Source organism: Melozone crissalis, unplaced genomic scaffold, assembly GCF_028551555.1.
Source record: "Melozone crissalis strain CALT ecotype California unplaced genomic scaffold, PUWL_Pcris_2 ptg000016l_1, whole genome shotgun sequence".
NCBI lineage: Eukaryota > Metazoa > Chordata > Aves > Passeriformes > Passerellidae > Melozone > Melozone crissalis.
In genome coordinates, this window is record NW_026535794.1 from 4867595 (window position 1) to 4884730 (window position 17136).

General features: G+C 45.8%; 1 protein-coding gene across 1 annotated transcript in view; it reads left to right on the plus strand.

The window, feature by feature from the left end:
- The window catches only part of VILL (villin like), a 37586-nt gene that overhangs the window by 12355 nt on the left and 8095 nt on the right, over nucleotides 1–17136 (plus strand). Inside the window, exons 3-13 of the mRNA XM_054273797.1 lie at nucleotides 1139–1213; nucleotides 3723–3919; nucleotides 7016–7124; nucleotides 7420–7530; nucleotides 8937–9136; nucleotides 9219–9297; nucleotides 10675–10773; nucleotides 12290–12443; nucleotides 13467–13567; nucleotides 14213–14350; nucleotides 14895–15053. Coding sequence (XP_054129772.1) covers nucleotides 1139–1213; nucleotides 3723–3919; nucleotides 7016–7124; nucleotides 7420–7530; nucleotides 8937–9136; nucleotides 9219–9297; nucleotides 10675–10773; nucleotides 12290–12443; nucleotides 13467–13567; nucleotides 14213–14350; nucleotides 14895–15053 — 1422 coding nt within the window. The remainder of the gene's footprint in view (nucleotides 1–1138; nucleotides 1214–3722; nucleotides 3920–7015; nucleotides 7125–7419; nucleotides 7531–8936; nucleotides 9137–9218; nucleotides 9298–10674; nucleotides 10774–12289; nucleotides 12444–13466; nucleotides 13568–14212; nucleotides 14351–14894; nucleotides 15054–17136) is intronic.

Here is a 17136-nt window from a genome sequence, read left to right on the forward strand (position 1 = left end):
CTTCTTCCTTGCCTTTCCTACTCTGTGTCACTGCAAGGAGAGACCCTGCAGCTTGTGATTTTGCCTTTTTGCTGGTGGTGGTATCTGATTTTGGATTGGACCCAAGCTTGCTCAACTCTGCTTTTTCTGCCCCAGTTCACCCAGAACATTCCCCTGCAATGAGAGTGGGTTTAGTCTGAGGTGCAGAATCCTCTCAGGGATGAGGGAAGAGTCTTCAACATCTCCAAGTGATATTCAGCAGGTCACAGCCATGTTCCAAATATCACAGAGCCTTCACCTTTCCATTTCTCTGCAAAGCACTGAGCTGAGCTGCTTCCAGAGGATCTGTAATTAGAGCTGTGTGGGTTCACAGGGGTCAGGCTGGTATGCTGGGAGACAAGTCAGGCCAGCAGAAGAATGCATGGCTCTAATTTCAGGGAACCTCAGAGCCAGCTCCAGCCCAGGAGCTGCGTGGGGACTGCTGGGTGGCACAGCCAGGCACCTGTGCTGGGCAGGCATGGCTAATTATTGGTGGTTAATTATGCACTTGTGCCAGAGGAAATCTGCAATTAGGGTCTGGAGAGGCGAGGACCATCAGTGTCCTCAGCTCTGTCTTTTCTCAGCTGGTTGCCCTGAGCTCCTAGCAGAGGGGTTATCCTTATAAAGTGCTGAAAGTTTGAGGAAAACTCACGGGCACAGAGCAAAGAACTGTGCCCACAACTAAATCTAGGATGAGATGTGCTCACTCTCCTGGGGAATTCCCACAAATATTCCCACAAATAAAAAAATTGTAGGGAAATTAAATAAAATTTGTAAATAAAAAAAAATTGTAGGGAAATTCCCTACAAATGCAAGCTCTGGAGCATTTCAGCCTGAGCCCCAGGTGTAGATCTACAGGATTGCACAAGGGCCAGGACACTAAAACCTACGTGTCAGTCTGTCCAAGCAAAATCATCATTTTCCATTCTCACTCCTTAGTATTTTGGATATTTCCTCCAGAAGTGGCTTTTCCCAGCTCACAAACTCAGCCCTGATTCTTCCTTCTCCAACCCCTGATTGTCACCTCAGTGCTTTGTGCAGCCCAGCCTGTCCTGTTTCATACACACCAACTTCTGGCTCTTCACTTTTAGCAATGACCCCACCTCTGATTTCCTTACAGAACATGAAGATGGTTCCTGTACCTGAAAAAGCTTATGGGACTTTTTTTGAAGGAGACTGTTACATCATCTTGCACGTAAGTAAGACAGCAAACACTGCTCTCTGTTGGGCAACTGGCTCAACCCTTTTTATTTAAATTTGCCTTGGTGTACCTGTCCTGTGGAAAAAGCACTGTTGAAGTGGTTTTGCATGTGTGCTCACCATCTAATCATGGATCTGAATTTCACGTGGCTTTGTGACAACACTGCCTGTTTAGTAAATCAGAAGTTCAGAGGAGCAGTTAACTTAGTAATTCATTAAAAGTGTTTATCTTCCAATCAACTGAGTCATGCCCAGGCATGGCAAAATGACCAGTACATTCCTGGAAAACTCAATCAAGGACCACATTTAAATGATTTGTGGGAGTGCTTGGGGGATGTGGGATGTGACCAGCTGGAGGCTCTCATTTTTAGCAGGTGATGTGGGCCATGAGGATGCTCCATGTCATGTGTCACGTAAGCAGCAGAGGCTCTGCAGCCCATCCCATGTCCCCATAAGGACACTTCTGCCCCACCCAAATTTGGTGCAGAGCTACCTGAGCTGGCTGTGAAGGGCTGCTGAGAACCAGCTCTGCTCTGTGCAAACTGCCTCGTGGTCTCAGATTTTGGCAGGAGGATGATGTGTTCCGCTCACCTCCTAAAATCCCTTCCAAATCTCTTCATCTGCCTAGAGCAACTCAAGTCCCATTGAACCCAAACACAGGGTGGAAACCAGAAGCATTTCCCACTTCCTGGGTCTGAGTGTGCCTCGTGCAAACATCTCTGTCGGTGGAGAGGCAGCAACACCTCCAGTGCCCCACAGTACCCAACTGTACATCCCCCATGTGCCAGGATGGGAAGGCAGGCTGGGATAGCAGCACAGGATGTGTCTCCTGCTCAAATGCCCCACACACATGCCTCTAGGGTCCCTTCAGAGTGCTGAAAGCTTGAGTTACAGGCCCATGAACAGAACAGAATACTAGATCTAAACTAAAGTTTAGAACACAATACTGGAGTCCTTGCAGGGAGCTGGCAGTGTACATATGGATTTTGATGCTCAACTTCTGTTACAACAACTTCCCCAGGCAGAAGAGCCCTTCATCAGCCCACTATTCTCCTTTTCCCTGGAAGACAGGAAGGAGGGTAAAAACACTCATCTGTGCATTCTACTTCTTTATTGGAGCCTTTCCAAATAATGATTGTCCGTGGGACAATGGGACTTTGATCATCTTCAGTAGCAATGTATTAAATTGAGTGATTTTTTCACAAATTAATTATCTGTGCCTAAGGAACAGAGCTGTGTTTTATTCAACTCCTTCTGCTGTGTTTCGCTGTGGTATCACTGCACAAAGCAAATAAACAGAATTTAGTGTCAAATCCAGCTTATGAAATGAGCTTTTATTACCTTTCCCAGGTGTCCACAATGGGATTTAACACAGTGGGTGCAGAAGAATAACTGGCACAACTCAAATAACACTGAGCACACCTTCTTCTCAGCCTGCTTGCCTCCTTTTTGTAGGCTGCTGGGGTTTTCTGTAATAAGATGAATCCCAGCATGCACACACTGGCTCAGCTTCATTTGGAGTTATGTCTGTTTTGCAAGTCAGCAGGAATTCTGAGGCAGTTTGTGCTGCTCTGTCATGTGCTGTGAGAACAACAACAAGAAAGCGAGGGTAGCATCTCCAGGCAAATAAATAGCAGTGTGCATTGCATTTCAAAAGATATCCTATGAGAAGAATCTGCTTTAAGTCTTAATATCAAAATGTACGACAGTAGAACAAGCTGAACACATTAATTGCACGTGCGCTCAGTTTTCCATGATAATAGGAGTTATAAAAGAATATTAAACAGAAACATCCTTCAGTTTGGTTTATAAAACCCATAAATTGCTCTGCTGAATGAGGAGAGCAGGGAGTACCTGAGGCTCTGTCCTCTCTGCTCTTGCCCAGGAGAAAGGCAGAACTGGGAAAGGGCTCTCTGGTCATTTTGTTTTCCGACACAAAAATGTTTTCCAACACAAAAATGTTTTCATTGTAGAACAAGCTGAACACATTAATTGCACGTGCGCTCAGTTTTCCTTGATAATGGGAGTTATAAAAGAATATAAAACAGAAGCATCCTTCAGTTCAGTTTAAAAAACCCATAAATTGCTCTGCTGAATGAGGAGAGCTCCAGGTTGAGCTCCCAAGGAGTACCTGAAGCTCTGTCCTCTCTCCTCTTGCCCAGGAGAAAGGCAGAACTGGGAAAGGGCTCCATGGTCATTCTGTTTTCCAACACAAAAATGTTTTCAGACACAAAAATGTTTTCAGGCATGCTCAGTTTTCTTTGATAACAGGAGTTATAAAAGAGTATAAAAGAGAAACGTCCTTCAGTTCAGTTTATAAACCCATAAATTGCTCTGCTGAATAAGGAGAGCTCTGGACTCAGTTCCCAGGGAGTACCTGAGGCTCTGTCCTCTCTCCCTTGCCCAGAGAAAGGCAAGAACTGGGAAATTCCATGTTCACTCTGTTTTCCAGCACAAAAACGGGCTGTGCCTTCACCTGGACTTGTCCTTCCCCTCTCTTGCAGACCAAAAGGAGCTCCCGTGGCTCGGCTGTGGATCTGCACTACTGGATTGGCCAGGACTCCTCGCAGGATGAGCAGGGCGCTGCGGCCGTGTACGTGACGCAGCTGGACGCGGCGCTCGGGGGCAGCCCCGTGCAGCACCGCGAGGTGCAGGGACACGAGTCCGAGACCTTCCAGAGCTACTTCCGACACGGCATCATGTGAGTGGCACCCAGTGACCCACAGAGAGCTGGGCTGTGGCCCCTGGGGTTCCTTCTGCTTCTCTCTAAGTCTCAGAGACATCCATATCTCAAAAATGTGGGAAATCTAGAATGCACAGAATGAGCGGGGTTGAGGAGACCTTCTAGATCATCGAGTCCAACCCAGCCCCAGCACCTCAACTAAACCATCTCCCCACATCCAGTCTGTTTATAAACACATCCGGGTATGGGGACTACATCACCTCCCTGGGCAGCCATTACAGAACTTTATCACTCTTTCTATAAAAAGATTTTTCCTAATATCCAAGCTATATTTCCCTTGGTGCAGTTTGAGGCTGTGTGCTCTGGTTCTGTCAGTACTTCCTGGAGAAAGAGCCCAACCCCAGCTGAGCACAGGCACCTCTCAGGGAGCTGTAGAGAGTGATGAGGGCACCCCTTGACGAGGCCTCTGGTGTCAAGATGACCTTGAGGTGTTATAAAGTCTCTTTTCCCAGTCCCGAGACCAAAGAAGAAGACAGGATTCCTCAGCTGTCATTCTCAAGGCTGTTTTCTCTTATCTAATACATTGTCTTTCTGACCTGCTGAGGTCTGTCCAGCAGGTTGGGTTGTGGCACACTGACCACCCTTGGGGTGGTGTTATCTTTTTCTTCTAAAAACTATGTGTACTTTATTTACAATAATTTTCCAATACCTATCACCTATGTTAGGCAGTCTGTCTCTACTCTAAACCAATCCAAAAGTGTCACCATCACAGCAGAAGATGGAGGGCAAGAAGAAGAAGAAGGACAGGACACACCCAGATCCCTCTATCTTGCCTCTTGAACCCCCATTCTAAATCCCCAAAATTCTACTTTTTCACCCTGTGGTAAATTCTCTGTCATTCTATTCAAACCCTTGTGGCTTGTAACTCCTCACACAAAGTTGGTAATCGTTTCCATGGGTTAAAACCAAAGGCACAGGTGTCTGACTCCATGCCAAGGTTTCTGAGCCTCCTGCCAGGATCTCCAGTCCTCCAGGACAGCCAGAGGAATGACCTGGGTTCTGACAACCCCTGAGTCTCCTTTTCTCCAGGCTGAGCACCCCCAGCTCCCTCAGGGGCTCCTCTCAGGGTTTGTGTTCCCAGCCCCTCTCCAGCCTCGCTGTCCCCTCTGGATGTGCTCAGTGTCCCAAGGTCCTTCCCAGCTGAGGGGCCAGAGCTGGGCACAGCACTCGAGGTGGCACCTCACCAATGCCAAGTAGAGGGACAGAATGACCTCCCTGGGTCAGCACTGATGCTGGTTAAAATTCAGAACAAAGAATTCCCATTTTGAAGGAATTACTTATTCAGTCTGGAGCCGTGGCATTCTGTTCCACTGGTCATTTTCCCAGATTTTTGCAGTAAATGAATCTTAACCTCCCTTTTGTTCACCTCAGGGTCTTCATTTCTCTCCTCCACAAACTTTCAAGTGCCCATTCAGAGCACTTCAGACTAATATCCACCTTGCAGTGAAATGCTGATTTGGCTCATAGTGGGTGTAATATTCCTTAAGTGGAAGGAAAAAGTGACTGAACTTTTGTCATCTAAAAGATAATGTTGAATATATGATATGTTGATATGTTGAATCCAATCCCAGGGTCTTTGCTCACTCTTGGGTTTTTGGAAGGATTCCAGTTACTGTCCTCCAAGGGAGATCTTCACTGGCAATAAACAGCCTGAGTGCTCTGGTTTCAAACAGCTGAAGGAAACTCAGAAATCCTGGGTCAATATCCTCCATCCCAGTCTGGCTGGATATCTCTGTCTTGTGCATCTCAACAACCTCTCATGAATCTCCTCAGAACTTTTCTGAGAGAGATAAGTGCTTTTAGCCTCATCTTGAAGATGAGTAGGGGACAATGAAGGACTGAAAATCAGACCCTCAAAACCAGTCTGTTTGGAAACCTGTCTGCCTCTGAAATCAGCATGGGTTAGAATTCATCTGGGTCTAAACCACATCCCCGTGGTCAGTGAGGAAGTCTGAGGCAGAATGAGAAATTAAAGGAAGCTCTTTCCACATCTTGGCAGGTAGACTCATCACCACAGCATCCTTCTGTGGGTATCTTAAGCTGGGCCAAACAAGTCTAGAGTGCTGTGAGTCACATTTCTGACCACATTAGCCAGTACCTTTCCACCTAAAATAGTGGAAAGTTTCCACCTACAATAGCCAGTACCCTTCCACCTAAAATACATCAGTTACCCACATGGCAAAAACTACAATCAACAATTGTTCCCTTTTTCCCCCTAAATAGCATTGTGTCAGTTATTACTGCAGTGTGAGCAATGGATCTGTTTTCTAAAATGGTCTAGGGTATGTAAGAGTGGATTAAACTCACCCAAAAAAACATTAAAAGGGCTGTGGGACTTCTGTGTGAGGTTGTGCCCTCTCATGATTGTGCAAAGTTGCCCCAAGAGAGGGGATGACATTGTGGCATGAGGTGATAACAGTGCTGAGAGTGGCTGCTGCAAAGTGTGTGTTTAAGGATGGAAGAAAAAAACTGGGAGGTAAAATCTGAGAGAAACACAGTGTCCTGTACGTGTTTACAGTTTTGTTCTGCTTCTGGCCACAGTTTCCTGTCTAGGCTGCTTTTAATAAAATAGCTATTTTGAAGAAAACAAAATTCTAGCAGGAAGTTTGTTTTCTGCCAAGTCTGTTTCATATTCTAATTGAATGCTTATGGAATATTTCAATTTTGGGATGCCACTGCCATGATCAATGGGATTTTCAGTTTGGTTGTGTTACAATTCCACTACCATCACTGACCTGCCTGTTCATCTTCTCCCAGGATGTTTAATGCTTGGAATCAATGATCTTGAAAGTCTTGTCCAACCTAAATGATTTTATGATTCTATAATTGTGTGCACAGCAGCAACACAACACCCATAGGAGGCAGACAGACACCTTGATAAGGACCATGAACAGCAGTGAGGAGCACAATATTTGCCACTGCAATTTTAGGACTTTGAGATTATTTTGCCTCTAGATTTTTCAGTTGCCACCAAAATCTTGGGATGTTCTCAGAGGATAGAGGGGAAGGTATTTTCTAACCAGCTCTAACTCTTTATTCTCTGCTGCACAACAGCTACAAGAAGGGAGGAGTGGCTTCAGGATTTAAGCACGTGGAGACCAACATGTACAACATCAAGCGTCTCCTTCACGTCAAGGGCAAGAAGCACGTGTCAGCCACAGAGGTAAGAAGAAGACCTTGCTCTTCTTATGGATCATTTCTCCTTCCCTCTCCTCCTTCCTACACTCATTTTTGAGCAGATTTACAGGTGGGTATCTCATTTCTGCTCAAGAACTTCTATTTCAGGACAGTTTTCAAGTCCTTACTTAAGGGTTTGGTGTTAGCACTGTGCTCAGCGAGGAGCTGAGTGCCAGCAGAATGAGCAGTCACTGCAAACCTGTTCTTACATCCCCATGGCTGGGACTTGTCACCTGCAGCTCTCCTCGTCCTCCCCAAACTCTCTCATTTCCCTGGGACAGGTAGCACTCTCCTGGGACAGTTTCAACAAGGGAGATGTGTTCTTGCTGGACCTTGGTAAAGTGCTGATCCAGTGGAATGGACCCAGCTGCAGCATTGCTGAGAAATCCAGGGTGAGTACAGGCAAAAGACACTTGGCTTAAGGTGACATTTTTTTATGCCTATGGAAAAAAATGAAGAAAAAAGCTCACAGTGTTTTCACAGTGAAAATCTTATGACCAACAACATAGATATGACCAAATAATCATAAATTTTCTACTTGCCCATCTGGTGGTTTTAGAGGCCCATGGAATTGCTTTGCTCCAGTTCAGACCTGGCCTCAAGTTGCATTTCACAGGCAGCCAAGGGCACATCACTAGTTCCAGCCCCAGAAAGTCATCCAGCTCTCTCTGGAGCTCATCTCCATCCCTCTGTGCCCTGTTGTTTGCATGACAAGGATTAGAAAGTCAGCAGCTCCAGTAGGTTTAGCTGCAGTAACCATCTCGGGGTAGATTAATTTTAATTTTTTGTTTACAGCATCAACAGGGAATTCTGGCTTGGTCAGTATGAGACAAGCTGATAGGTCACATCTATAGCTCTTAATGCACTTTGCAAAGGGATCATTACCCTTATTTTACTGATACAGGAGCCAAGATACAGAGATCTAATAAAGCAAGATACAGCAACAGGTCATCAGCAAAGCTGGTAGCCAAGCTTGTGGTTATTATAATATTAAAAGGCAGATGGGTCTGCTCTGTCTGTGGTGTCCCCTGATGAACTGGGAGAGGGGGAATCTCCACAGGGAATGCCATTTTTGGGGCACAGTGGAGATCCTCTTGGTGCTGAAGAAGGTACAAAGCAATCCTCAACACGGGAGGGGGAGCAGGTTCGTGGCTGCTGGGTTCATCTCAGGCCTCAAGCAGGTCATCCCCTATGTCTGATAAAGAGACAGGAGATAAAGAGAGGAGTCTTTCAAAGCTGTTGCAGTAGGAGTCATGGGAACAAAAAAAAAAAATCAATTGAAGATGGAGATTTCAGCCTAATTAGCTGCTTGACATTTCATGCTGCTTTTTTCACAGAAGACATCGACGTTTTTGAACACTTGAAACATTTAAATGTAAAATGCCACTGTGGGGTGGCCGGGGTCCTGCAGCTCTGCAGCATCCTGCCTCGTTGGCCTCAGCATGTGTTCATCTGTCCCCCAGACCATCCCAGGGGACCACTGGACCTGCTGGAGCACAGTCACACGCAGGCAGTGCCTGTTGTGGCTCCCACATGCCTGTGGCTCCCATGTGCCTCCTCCCATGTGCCCTGTGGGAGCAGCATCAACAGCGACTGCAATTAGCAATATTTTCCTACGAGTTAGTTAATAATCAGGCATTACAAACATATCTGCTTCTTTAATAGCTAAATTTGGAAGGCACTAGGAGCTTCAGGGAGCTGTGGTAACCTGGCTGGGGCTGTTGGCTCTCAGTCACTGCTTGGGGCTCGCTGGGTGTGGGGTGTGTGTCAGGACTTACCCCTGTGGGTCCTTGTGCAGGGTCTTGCTCTGGCTCGGAGCATCAGGGACAGCGAGAGGGGCGGCCGTGCTCAGATTGGCATCATTGACAACGAGAGGGACTCTCCAGACCTGATGCAGATCATGAGGATGGTGCTGGGCGAGAGGCGCGGGGAGCTCCGCGACGCCGTCCCCGACACCAAAGCCGACGAGCTGCAGAAAGCCAACGTCAGGCTCTACCAGTGAGTCCTGTGCTCCCAACCCTGTCTCTTGTCACAGGGGGCTCTGTGGGGTCTAACTCAGCTTGGTGGCTCTGTCTTGCAGTGTCTATGAGAAGGACAATGACCTGGTGGTGCAGGAGATCGCCACCCGGCCCCTGACACAGGATCTGCTGCAGCACGAGGTGAGACAAAGCCAGAGTGGCCTTTGCAGCCAGAAAAGGAGGCTGTGGCTCACTTTGTTTTCAGCTGAGCACCTGTTTCCTGAAAATTATCAGGCCTTCCATCACTAGGAGAGCTTAGCCCTGCTGTTAGGTTAGGACAGCTTAGCCCTGCTACAATCTCAGCAGTCGGAGGTAGGTGGTGTGCTGAAGCTGTTCCAAGAAGAGATGGCAAATTGGTGCTCTGAGCCAAGGATTATATTAGCTTGGCAATCACAGTGAGGGAGAGCTGCATACCAGGAATAAATTCCAGATGGAATGAAGGCTTCTTAATACCTGATGTTCAAGGATAGCCTTCCCTCTGCTGACTCCAGAGCAAATAAATACTCTGATCACGAAACCAGAGAGATTTGTTTTCCTGTCATAGCAAGTGGCTGGTCTCAGTGACCCACCCTGGAAGGAGATTTCCTGACAGACCCTCTGTGCAGAGTTTTTCAGAAAACAGAGGCTTTTCCTCTGACTGAAATTTGGCAGAGAATTGCTCATCCTTAATTCTCTGCAGTGCAGACCAGCCTATTCCAGCACAGCACTGCGCCGCAAGGCTCCCACTCCCCTTTGCATCCTGATGTCAGCCTTGTTAAAATCTCAGCCCCCCTTTGCAGACATGTGAAGCCCTTGTTCTTCTTTCATAGTTCAGTTTAAAAAAGGAGCAGTCTTTGGTCCCACAGTGTGTTTGGAGCTGTCTGCATGGGGATGGGCTCAGCACACCCCTCATTCCCTTTGGGTTTGGGATCCTGCTTCCTTCACAGCAGTGCAACACTGAGCTTCAGATCAGGGATATCAATGAGGACAAAATGTTCATGCGGAAGATGTCTAACTTGGACCTTTCCTGCTCCTTTAGAAGCAGATTTGGGCATAAATGCAGGGAGCAGCAGGGTAGGGTAGATATTTCAGTGTACACTTCTCTTGGCCTCTTTTAGAGCTGGTGGTGTTTTTGGTTTGAGAACACCTCCTGTGGAGGGGTAATAGACAGTTTTGAGCAATGCCTAAGAAAAATACATACTTCACTAGTTAAATCAGCAGCCTGGGCCAGTTGTGCCCACACCTGTGAACCCTGCCCAGTGGGGTTGGTGGTAGTTGCACTCCATTTATAAACCATGGAAATTAATTAATTAATAGTTGTACTCCATTTATAAACCAAGAAATTCATTCTCTGTCACCTCTGATAATGGCTGCACCAGGGTTAGAGCTCTGCAAGGCAGAGAAATGAGCTGGATATGCATCTAACTTAAATCTTCAACAAGGATCCACCTGATTGGGCTACAAATGATGAGCTTTTTCTGCACAGAGTTTTTCACATTTGGTTTTTTTCTGTTTCCTGTTTTTTTGGTTTAACCTCAGGACTGCTACATTTTAGACCAAGGTGGCTTCAAAATTTATGTCTGGAGAGGAAAAGCCTCCAGCCCAGAAGAGAAAAAAGCAGCATTCACTCGAGCTGTGGTGAGTTGTAATAGAGTGCAAACGATGTCGTGGGCGGTTGATACGTGCTGATCTAGATCTGACCACTAATTACAATTAAGTGTAGCTCTTGGGGAGCTGGCCTGTGTAATAACAGAGAAGTTGAGTGTCTAGGGGAAGCATGATGACATAAATACAAAATTGTTAGTCATCAAGTTGTGCTAGGACTAAGACCTGCCACTAAAACTAAGAAAAAAATGGATAAAGAAAATCAAGTATAAAAGAAAATACTTTTCTAAGTGGTAAATAGTGAACTTCTGGGAACTGTTGGTTCAAGGTATGGTGGAATCAGAGAGGATCAGCAGGGTCAATAATTTGACCAAAAAAGGTGCATAAACAGATAATAAAGGGGCTCTGACATCCATGTGTTATTTTCTGTCAGAGCATTCATCAGCTCTTCCTCTAAGAAAAAATTAGCCTCAAGGGAGCCTGAGCAAGTGAGATACTTGGTATTTTTTTACAAGTTAGCATGCTGAAGTGAAGACTATGAGGGAACACGGCTTTTATTTAGACATTTACTTATGGGAAGACCATAAATGGCTTCATCTTCCATGAGATCTAACTAGGACATACTGAACTTCAGTGGGTCCACCTTCAGTAAGGTATTACCTGGAGATTCCAGCTTCAATAGGATTGCATCTATTGTCTCAGAGAAGAAAAGCTTAAAAATGCCTTAAAACTTATCTCACTGTCCTCTGTGCTCCTTTCAAGAGCTTGACTCAGACTCATTTCAGTAGGCAATCATCTCTGCAAATTCTGGCCCTGAGCTACACATGTAGAACAAAAGATATGTCTGTCTTTCAGCGTGGCAGGTGGGAGGGATGGGAGAACCATCTGCTCTGCTTTTCCCTGAGGGCAGTGTGTGGCTGCAGCTTTTACAGCACAAGTTGGATGCTCAGAAAGCCACAATCAGGCTCCTTCCCACAGCTGCCAGCACTGCACCTCGGGTCATCCTGGAGCCTTCTGAGATAAACACAGGAGCAGTTCCCAAAACTGAACCAGGATTTTGGAATTGTGGCAGAACACAGAACGTTTTCTTCCCACTCGTATTGCATCAAGCACCTCTGTGGAAATACGGTAGCGCTATTGCAAAGAAATAATATGGGTTTAAGGAAAGAAATAGAAAAAAAGAAGAAAAAAATATTTGTAAGAGTTTATTCCCTTCAGAACAGACTTCATGTTCTGGAGGTGCTGAGCTACCTCCACCCCTTCACTCCTATGCTCTCTACCAGGCAGAGCAGTTTTCCTGGCTTAGAGAGGGACAAAAAGTTTGGAGAAAAGAGATAGGGGTAGGGTTCAGTCCCCTAAAGACAGAAGTAAACATCATACTACAGCAAGAGTCTTCAGTTACTTCTGATTAGTGCAAATGCAAATCTTGGACTGAATCCCACCCTGTGTTCAGTGAGGTACACTCTTCAAGCTGGTTCAGGTCCACACCCCTCTTCTCATGTCTGTAAAAAGCAAAAAGCTCACTAATGACCTTTGTGAACCCCACCAGGGTTTTATCCAAGCCAAAGGCTATCCTTCATCCACCAACGTGGAGGTGATCAATGATGGAGCAGAGTCAGCCATGTTCAAACAGCTCTTCCAGAGGTGGACAGAAAAGAACGAAACACAAGGGCTGGGCAAGGTCTACACTACAGGCAAAATTGGTGAGCATGTTGGTCCTGGGTTTGTCTTTCCTACCTGTGCTAAGCAATAGCTGAGGGAGCATCATTCACATCAACTGTCTCCTGCCTTCAGGATCTCAAAAATCTAATGTACACTCTCCTGGTGCCTTTTATTTTCCATCTTCTTCAGTTGATGGAAAGGATTCATGAACTGAAGGACATTCAGCTCTGCTGAATTTTCTTATATAAACCAAATTGCCACTTTGAATATAAATGTTGTCAGAGAGTCACTCCTCTCTGAAGAATTGTATGCAAAATTTCCAACTTGCAAATCTCCCAAATTTCCTTTATGAAGGGCTAATGCCGAGCCTGATAAGGAGCTCTGGTTTCATTTACACTGGCATCCATCCAGTCCCCTCCTGACATCAGTGGAATGATGCTGTATTTACACAGGGTGTAAATGGTGTATTTATCACACTGCTGAAGGGAATATTACAAAGCATTAACCCCAAAGATTAAACAATTCCAAAGAGAGAGAACTTGTTGATGAATGATGGGAAGGTGACAGAGATGCTGAACATCTCCATCAATAACAGCCTGAGAGCCACAAATCTCTTTCCCTTGCAAGTTCTCTCTTTTCTCTCCATCTCTGTTTCTCTCTATGCTGTCTGTAAATACTCCCTTTCTTTGGCATGAGCAGGAGAAATGTAGGCATTTTATTTCTGAAATCAGCATTTTAAAAGGAGGGAAATATTTATAGATTTGGAGAAAAAATTAAGAAATTTCAGTCAGGAGATGAGTAATATTTTTACCAGCTAGCTGTCACTGGACCATGCTGTGTGGCCAATTCCAGCCTGTCACAGATCAACACTGAAGTGGGTTTGCTCTTGCATATTCCAAAAACTGGTTTACTGGGGGCAGGAGTGGCTTTTTGCAAACCTGGACTGGGTTTTGCTTGCTGTACAGTGGTTGTGGGTGAGGGCTGTGGGAAGGGTTTGCGTGGTGCAGTCACTGGATTCTTGTTTTTATTCTGATTTTGTCCTTGGTTTTTTCTGTTTGACACAGCCAAGGTGGAGCAGGTGAAGTTTGACACCACCCAGCTCCACGCCAGACCTGAGCTGGCGGCTGAGCAGAGGATGGTTGATGATGCCTCTGGGGAGATCGAGGTGAGACAGCTCCTTTGGCTGGCAGAGGGTGCAGTGATCAGCCTCTTTCCAAGCATTTCTTGATTTGTTCAGCTTGGAGGAGGCTGAGGATGGACCTCATGGCACTTCACAGCTTCCTCATGATTTCACAGACATCTTTTATGAAAAATCTTTTCTTTAAGATTTTTCCTCCTGAGAAGCTGAGAGGCTGCACTAACAAAATGTAAACATTGATTATCTGCTGCTGTGGAATGCAACAGGTGCATCTGTGATTGGCCCATGTTGGTTGTTTCTAATTAATGGCCAATCACAGTCAGCTGGCTCAGACAGAGAGACGAGCCACAAACCTTTGTTATCATTCTTTTCTAGTCTATTCTTAGCCAACCTTCTGATGAAATCCTTTCTTCTATTCTTTTAGTATAGTTTTAATGTAATATATATCATGAAATAATAAATCAAGCCTTCTGAAACATGGAGTCAGATCCTCATCTCTTCTCTCATCCTGAGACCCCTGTGAACACCACCACAGGCTGGCACTGATCTCTTCCCTCCAGTGGTGGGACCTGAGGGAGCACCTGAAGCTTCAGTGGTGTGGTAGCCAAAGGGTTGTGCTCTGTCCTCACCTTGACTCCACAGCTGCTCACCAAGATGTTTTTTGTTCCCTAGGTGTGGAGGATTGAGAACTTGGAAATGCAGCCAGTGAATCCCAAGATGTATGGGCAGTTCTATGGGGGTGATTGCTACCTGGTCCTGTACACCTACCTGAGGTCAGGCAGACCCCACTACATCATCTACATGTGGCAGGTAGGTCAAAGCAGAGCAGAGGGCACTGTGCTGTGCCTGCTGTACAAGCCTAAAGCTGAAGGAAGCAATTGCACACAGAAATCCCAACCCAAGCACCCAGAAGAACTCAGATACACTTTGCTCATCAATTTCAAATATCCCAAGCTGTCCTTTGTAGGTAGCATGGACACTGATCCCAAACTGGCATCAGGCTGAGCATCAGCAAAATCAGACAAAAAGAGTGGAGAATGATGGGGCTTACAGTGCTGAGGTCAATGTTTGGAGTTGGATTGTCCCTTAAAGCCTCAGTTCCTAGAGTTCTGTGGTTATATGGATATCTCTGCTTTCCTTTTTAAAGTATATCTTCATGCAGAGAGAAGCTTCAAAATGGGACTCTGAAGTCTGCAAAACCAGAATGCCAGTGAAATTTAAATATCTGGAAGTTTTAACTCTGGTCTCATGGTATTACACACTTTGGGACTGGCAGGTGTTGAATTGTGAAGAGGTTTGTAGGTTTGTACCCCTGTTCTCATCACGCTGTGTGTGTCACCCCCCTGTCCCCCAGGGCCGCCACGCCTCCGTGGATGAGATCACTGCCTGTGCCCTCAATGCCATCGAGCTGGACAGGAAATACGGGGACGAGGCCGTGCAGGTGCGGGTGACCATGGGCAAGGAGCCCAGGCACTTCCTGGCCATCTTCAAGGGCAAGCTGGTCATCTACGAGGTAACCTGCTCTCGAGTTTAGTGTTGCTGAAATGGCTCCCCAGGTATTAAAGAGTCTTTTTCCCCAGCCCTGTGACCAAAGAAGTCATCGAGATTCCTCAGCTGTGGTTTTCAAGGTTGTTTATTTTCTCTTATCTAATACATTCTTTCTCTGACCTGCTGAGGTCTGTCCAGCAGGTTGGGTTGAGGCACACTGACCACCCTTGGGGCAGTGTTAGTTTTTTATACTAAAACCTACGTGCACTTTATTTACAATAATTTTCCAATACCTATCACCTATGTTAGACAGTCTGTCTCTACTCTAAACCAATCCAAGTGTCACCATCACAGCAGAAGATGGAGGGCAAGAAGAAGGAGAAGAAGGACAGCACACGTCCAGATTCCTCCATCTTGCCTCTTGAACCCCCCTTCTAAATCCCCAAAGATCTACTTTTTCACCCTGTGACAAATTAACCATCATTCTACTCAAACCCTTGTGGCTTGTAAATCCTCACACAAAGTTGATAATTGTTTCCATGGGCTAAAATCAAAGGCACAGGTGTTTGTGACTCTGCCAAGGTCTCTGAGCCCCCTGCCAGGGTCTCGAGTCCTCCAGGGCAGTCAGAGGAATGTCCTGGGTTCCAGCAGCCTGGCTTTGGGAGGTGGGAGCACCAATAGTGGCTTGGCAGCTGCAGTGGAAATAGTCAAATCAAAATGAGCTGATACTCAAGAAAGGAGCCTGTCAGCCCTTCCCAGACTGGCAGACTGGACATTCTAGCACTCCTCAAGCAGTCTGAGCATTGTTGGAGTAAACACAGACCTGGACTGACCCAACTCAACTGAGCTCCACCCCTGAGCTTCAGCAGTGATGTATGGAGTTCATTACGACTCTGTCCCAAAATATTTTGCAGAGTTAGAATAAGGCAGTCATCCTGTGAATTATCAGTGCTGCTATCCAGAGAGGGTCATTCAGAATATCCTACAAACATGATTTGCATTGTCCTTGCCTCAATCACATCACATAACTACCAACCCACTTCACTTGCTGCCTTGGCTGCTGACATATGTGGTGGAGAAATTCCACATGTGGCTGTGGGAGAGGGGAATTGCCCTCAGCTCTGAGTGTTGGTCCCACTATATGATTTCCATGGCAGGTGTTCAGTTAAGATGAGCACCGCTGGAAATCAGGGTACAGATGCCCTGCCCAGTTTGCATGGCACATCCTCTACAGACACCAAGATCTGGTCTCATGGACCTTGAGCATCTTGATGGGAGCTGGTCAGGACTCCATAATCAGGGAGAAATGTGGGAGTTGTGCCATGTAGGTTTCGTTCTGACCTGGAATCAGAAGATACTTGTATTTCCTTACCTGCTCAGTGCAGAACCATGGTTCATTATTGTTGAATTTGTAAGCAACCCCGACAAGGGGAGGAGTGATGATCTGACTCCATGTTCTTAGAGGGCTAATTTATGATGATATTTATATTATATTATATTATATTATATTACATTACATTACATTACATTACATTATATTATATTATAGTTAGAGTATAGTATAGTATAGTATAGTACAGTATAGTATAGGATGCTATACTAAAACTATACTATAGAATAGAGAAACGATACAGACAGGAGGCTTAACAAAGAGTGAATAATAAAAACTCGTGACTCCCTCTTCCAAAGTCCCGACACAGCTGGCTGTGATTGGTTATACTTAATAACCAATAAAAACAATTCACATGAAACCAATTAAACAACCACCTTTTTGATAAGCAACCTCCAGACCACTTTCCAAAGCAGCAAAACACAGGAGAAGCAGATGAGATAATATTGTTTTGATTTTTCTCTGAGGCTTCTCAGCTTCCCAGGAGAAGAAATCCTAGTGAAGGGATTTTTTGGTAAATGTGACAGTAACACATAATTGCAAGTGGGCAGGGTTGCCCAGAGCCTTCCTCAGATCAGTCACATCCTGGATCTGTGCGTCCTCCTCACCTCTCAGTGCTACCTATTGGAATAATCCCAATATAGCTGGACAGGATGAGCCTGAGTTTGTCTGGCCCTTGGTGCTGAACCAAATAGGCGGCACTGTGGTGTTTTACCCC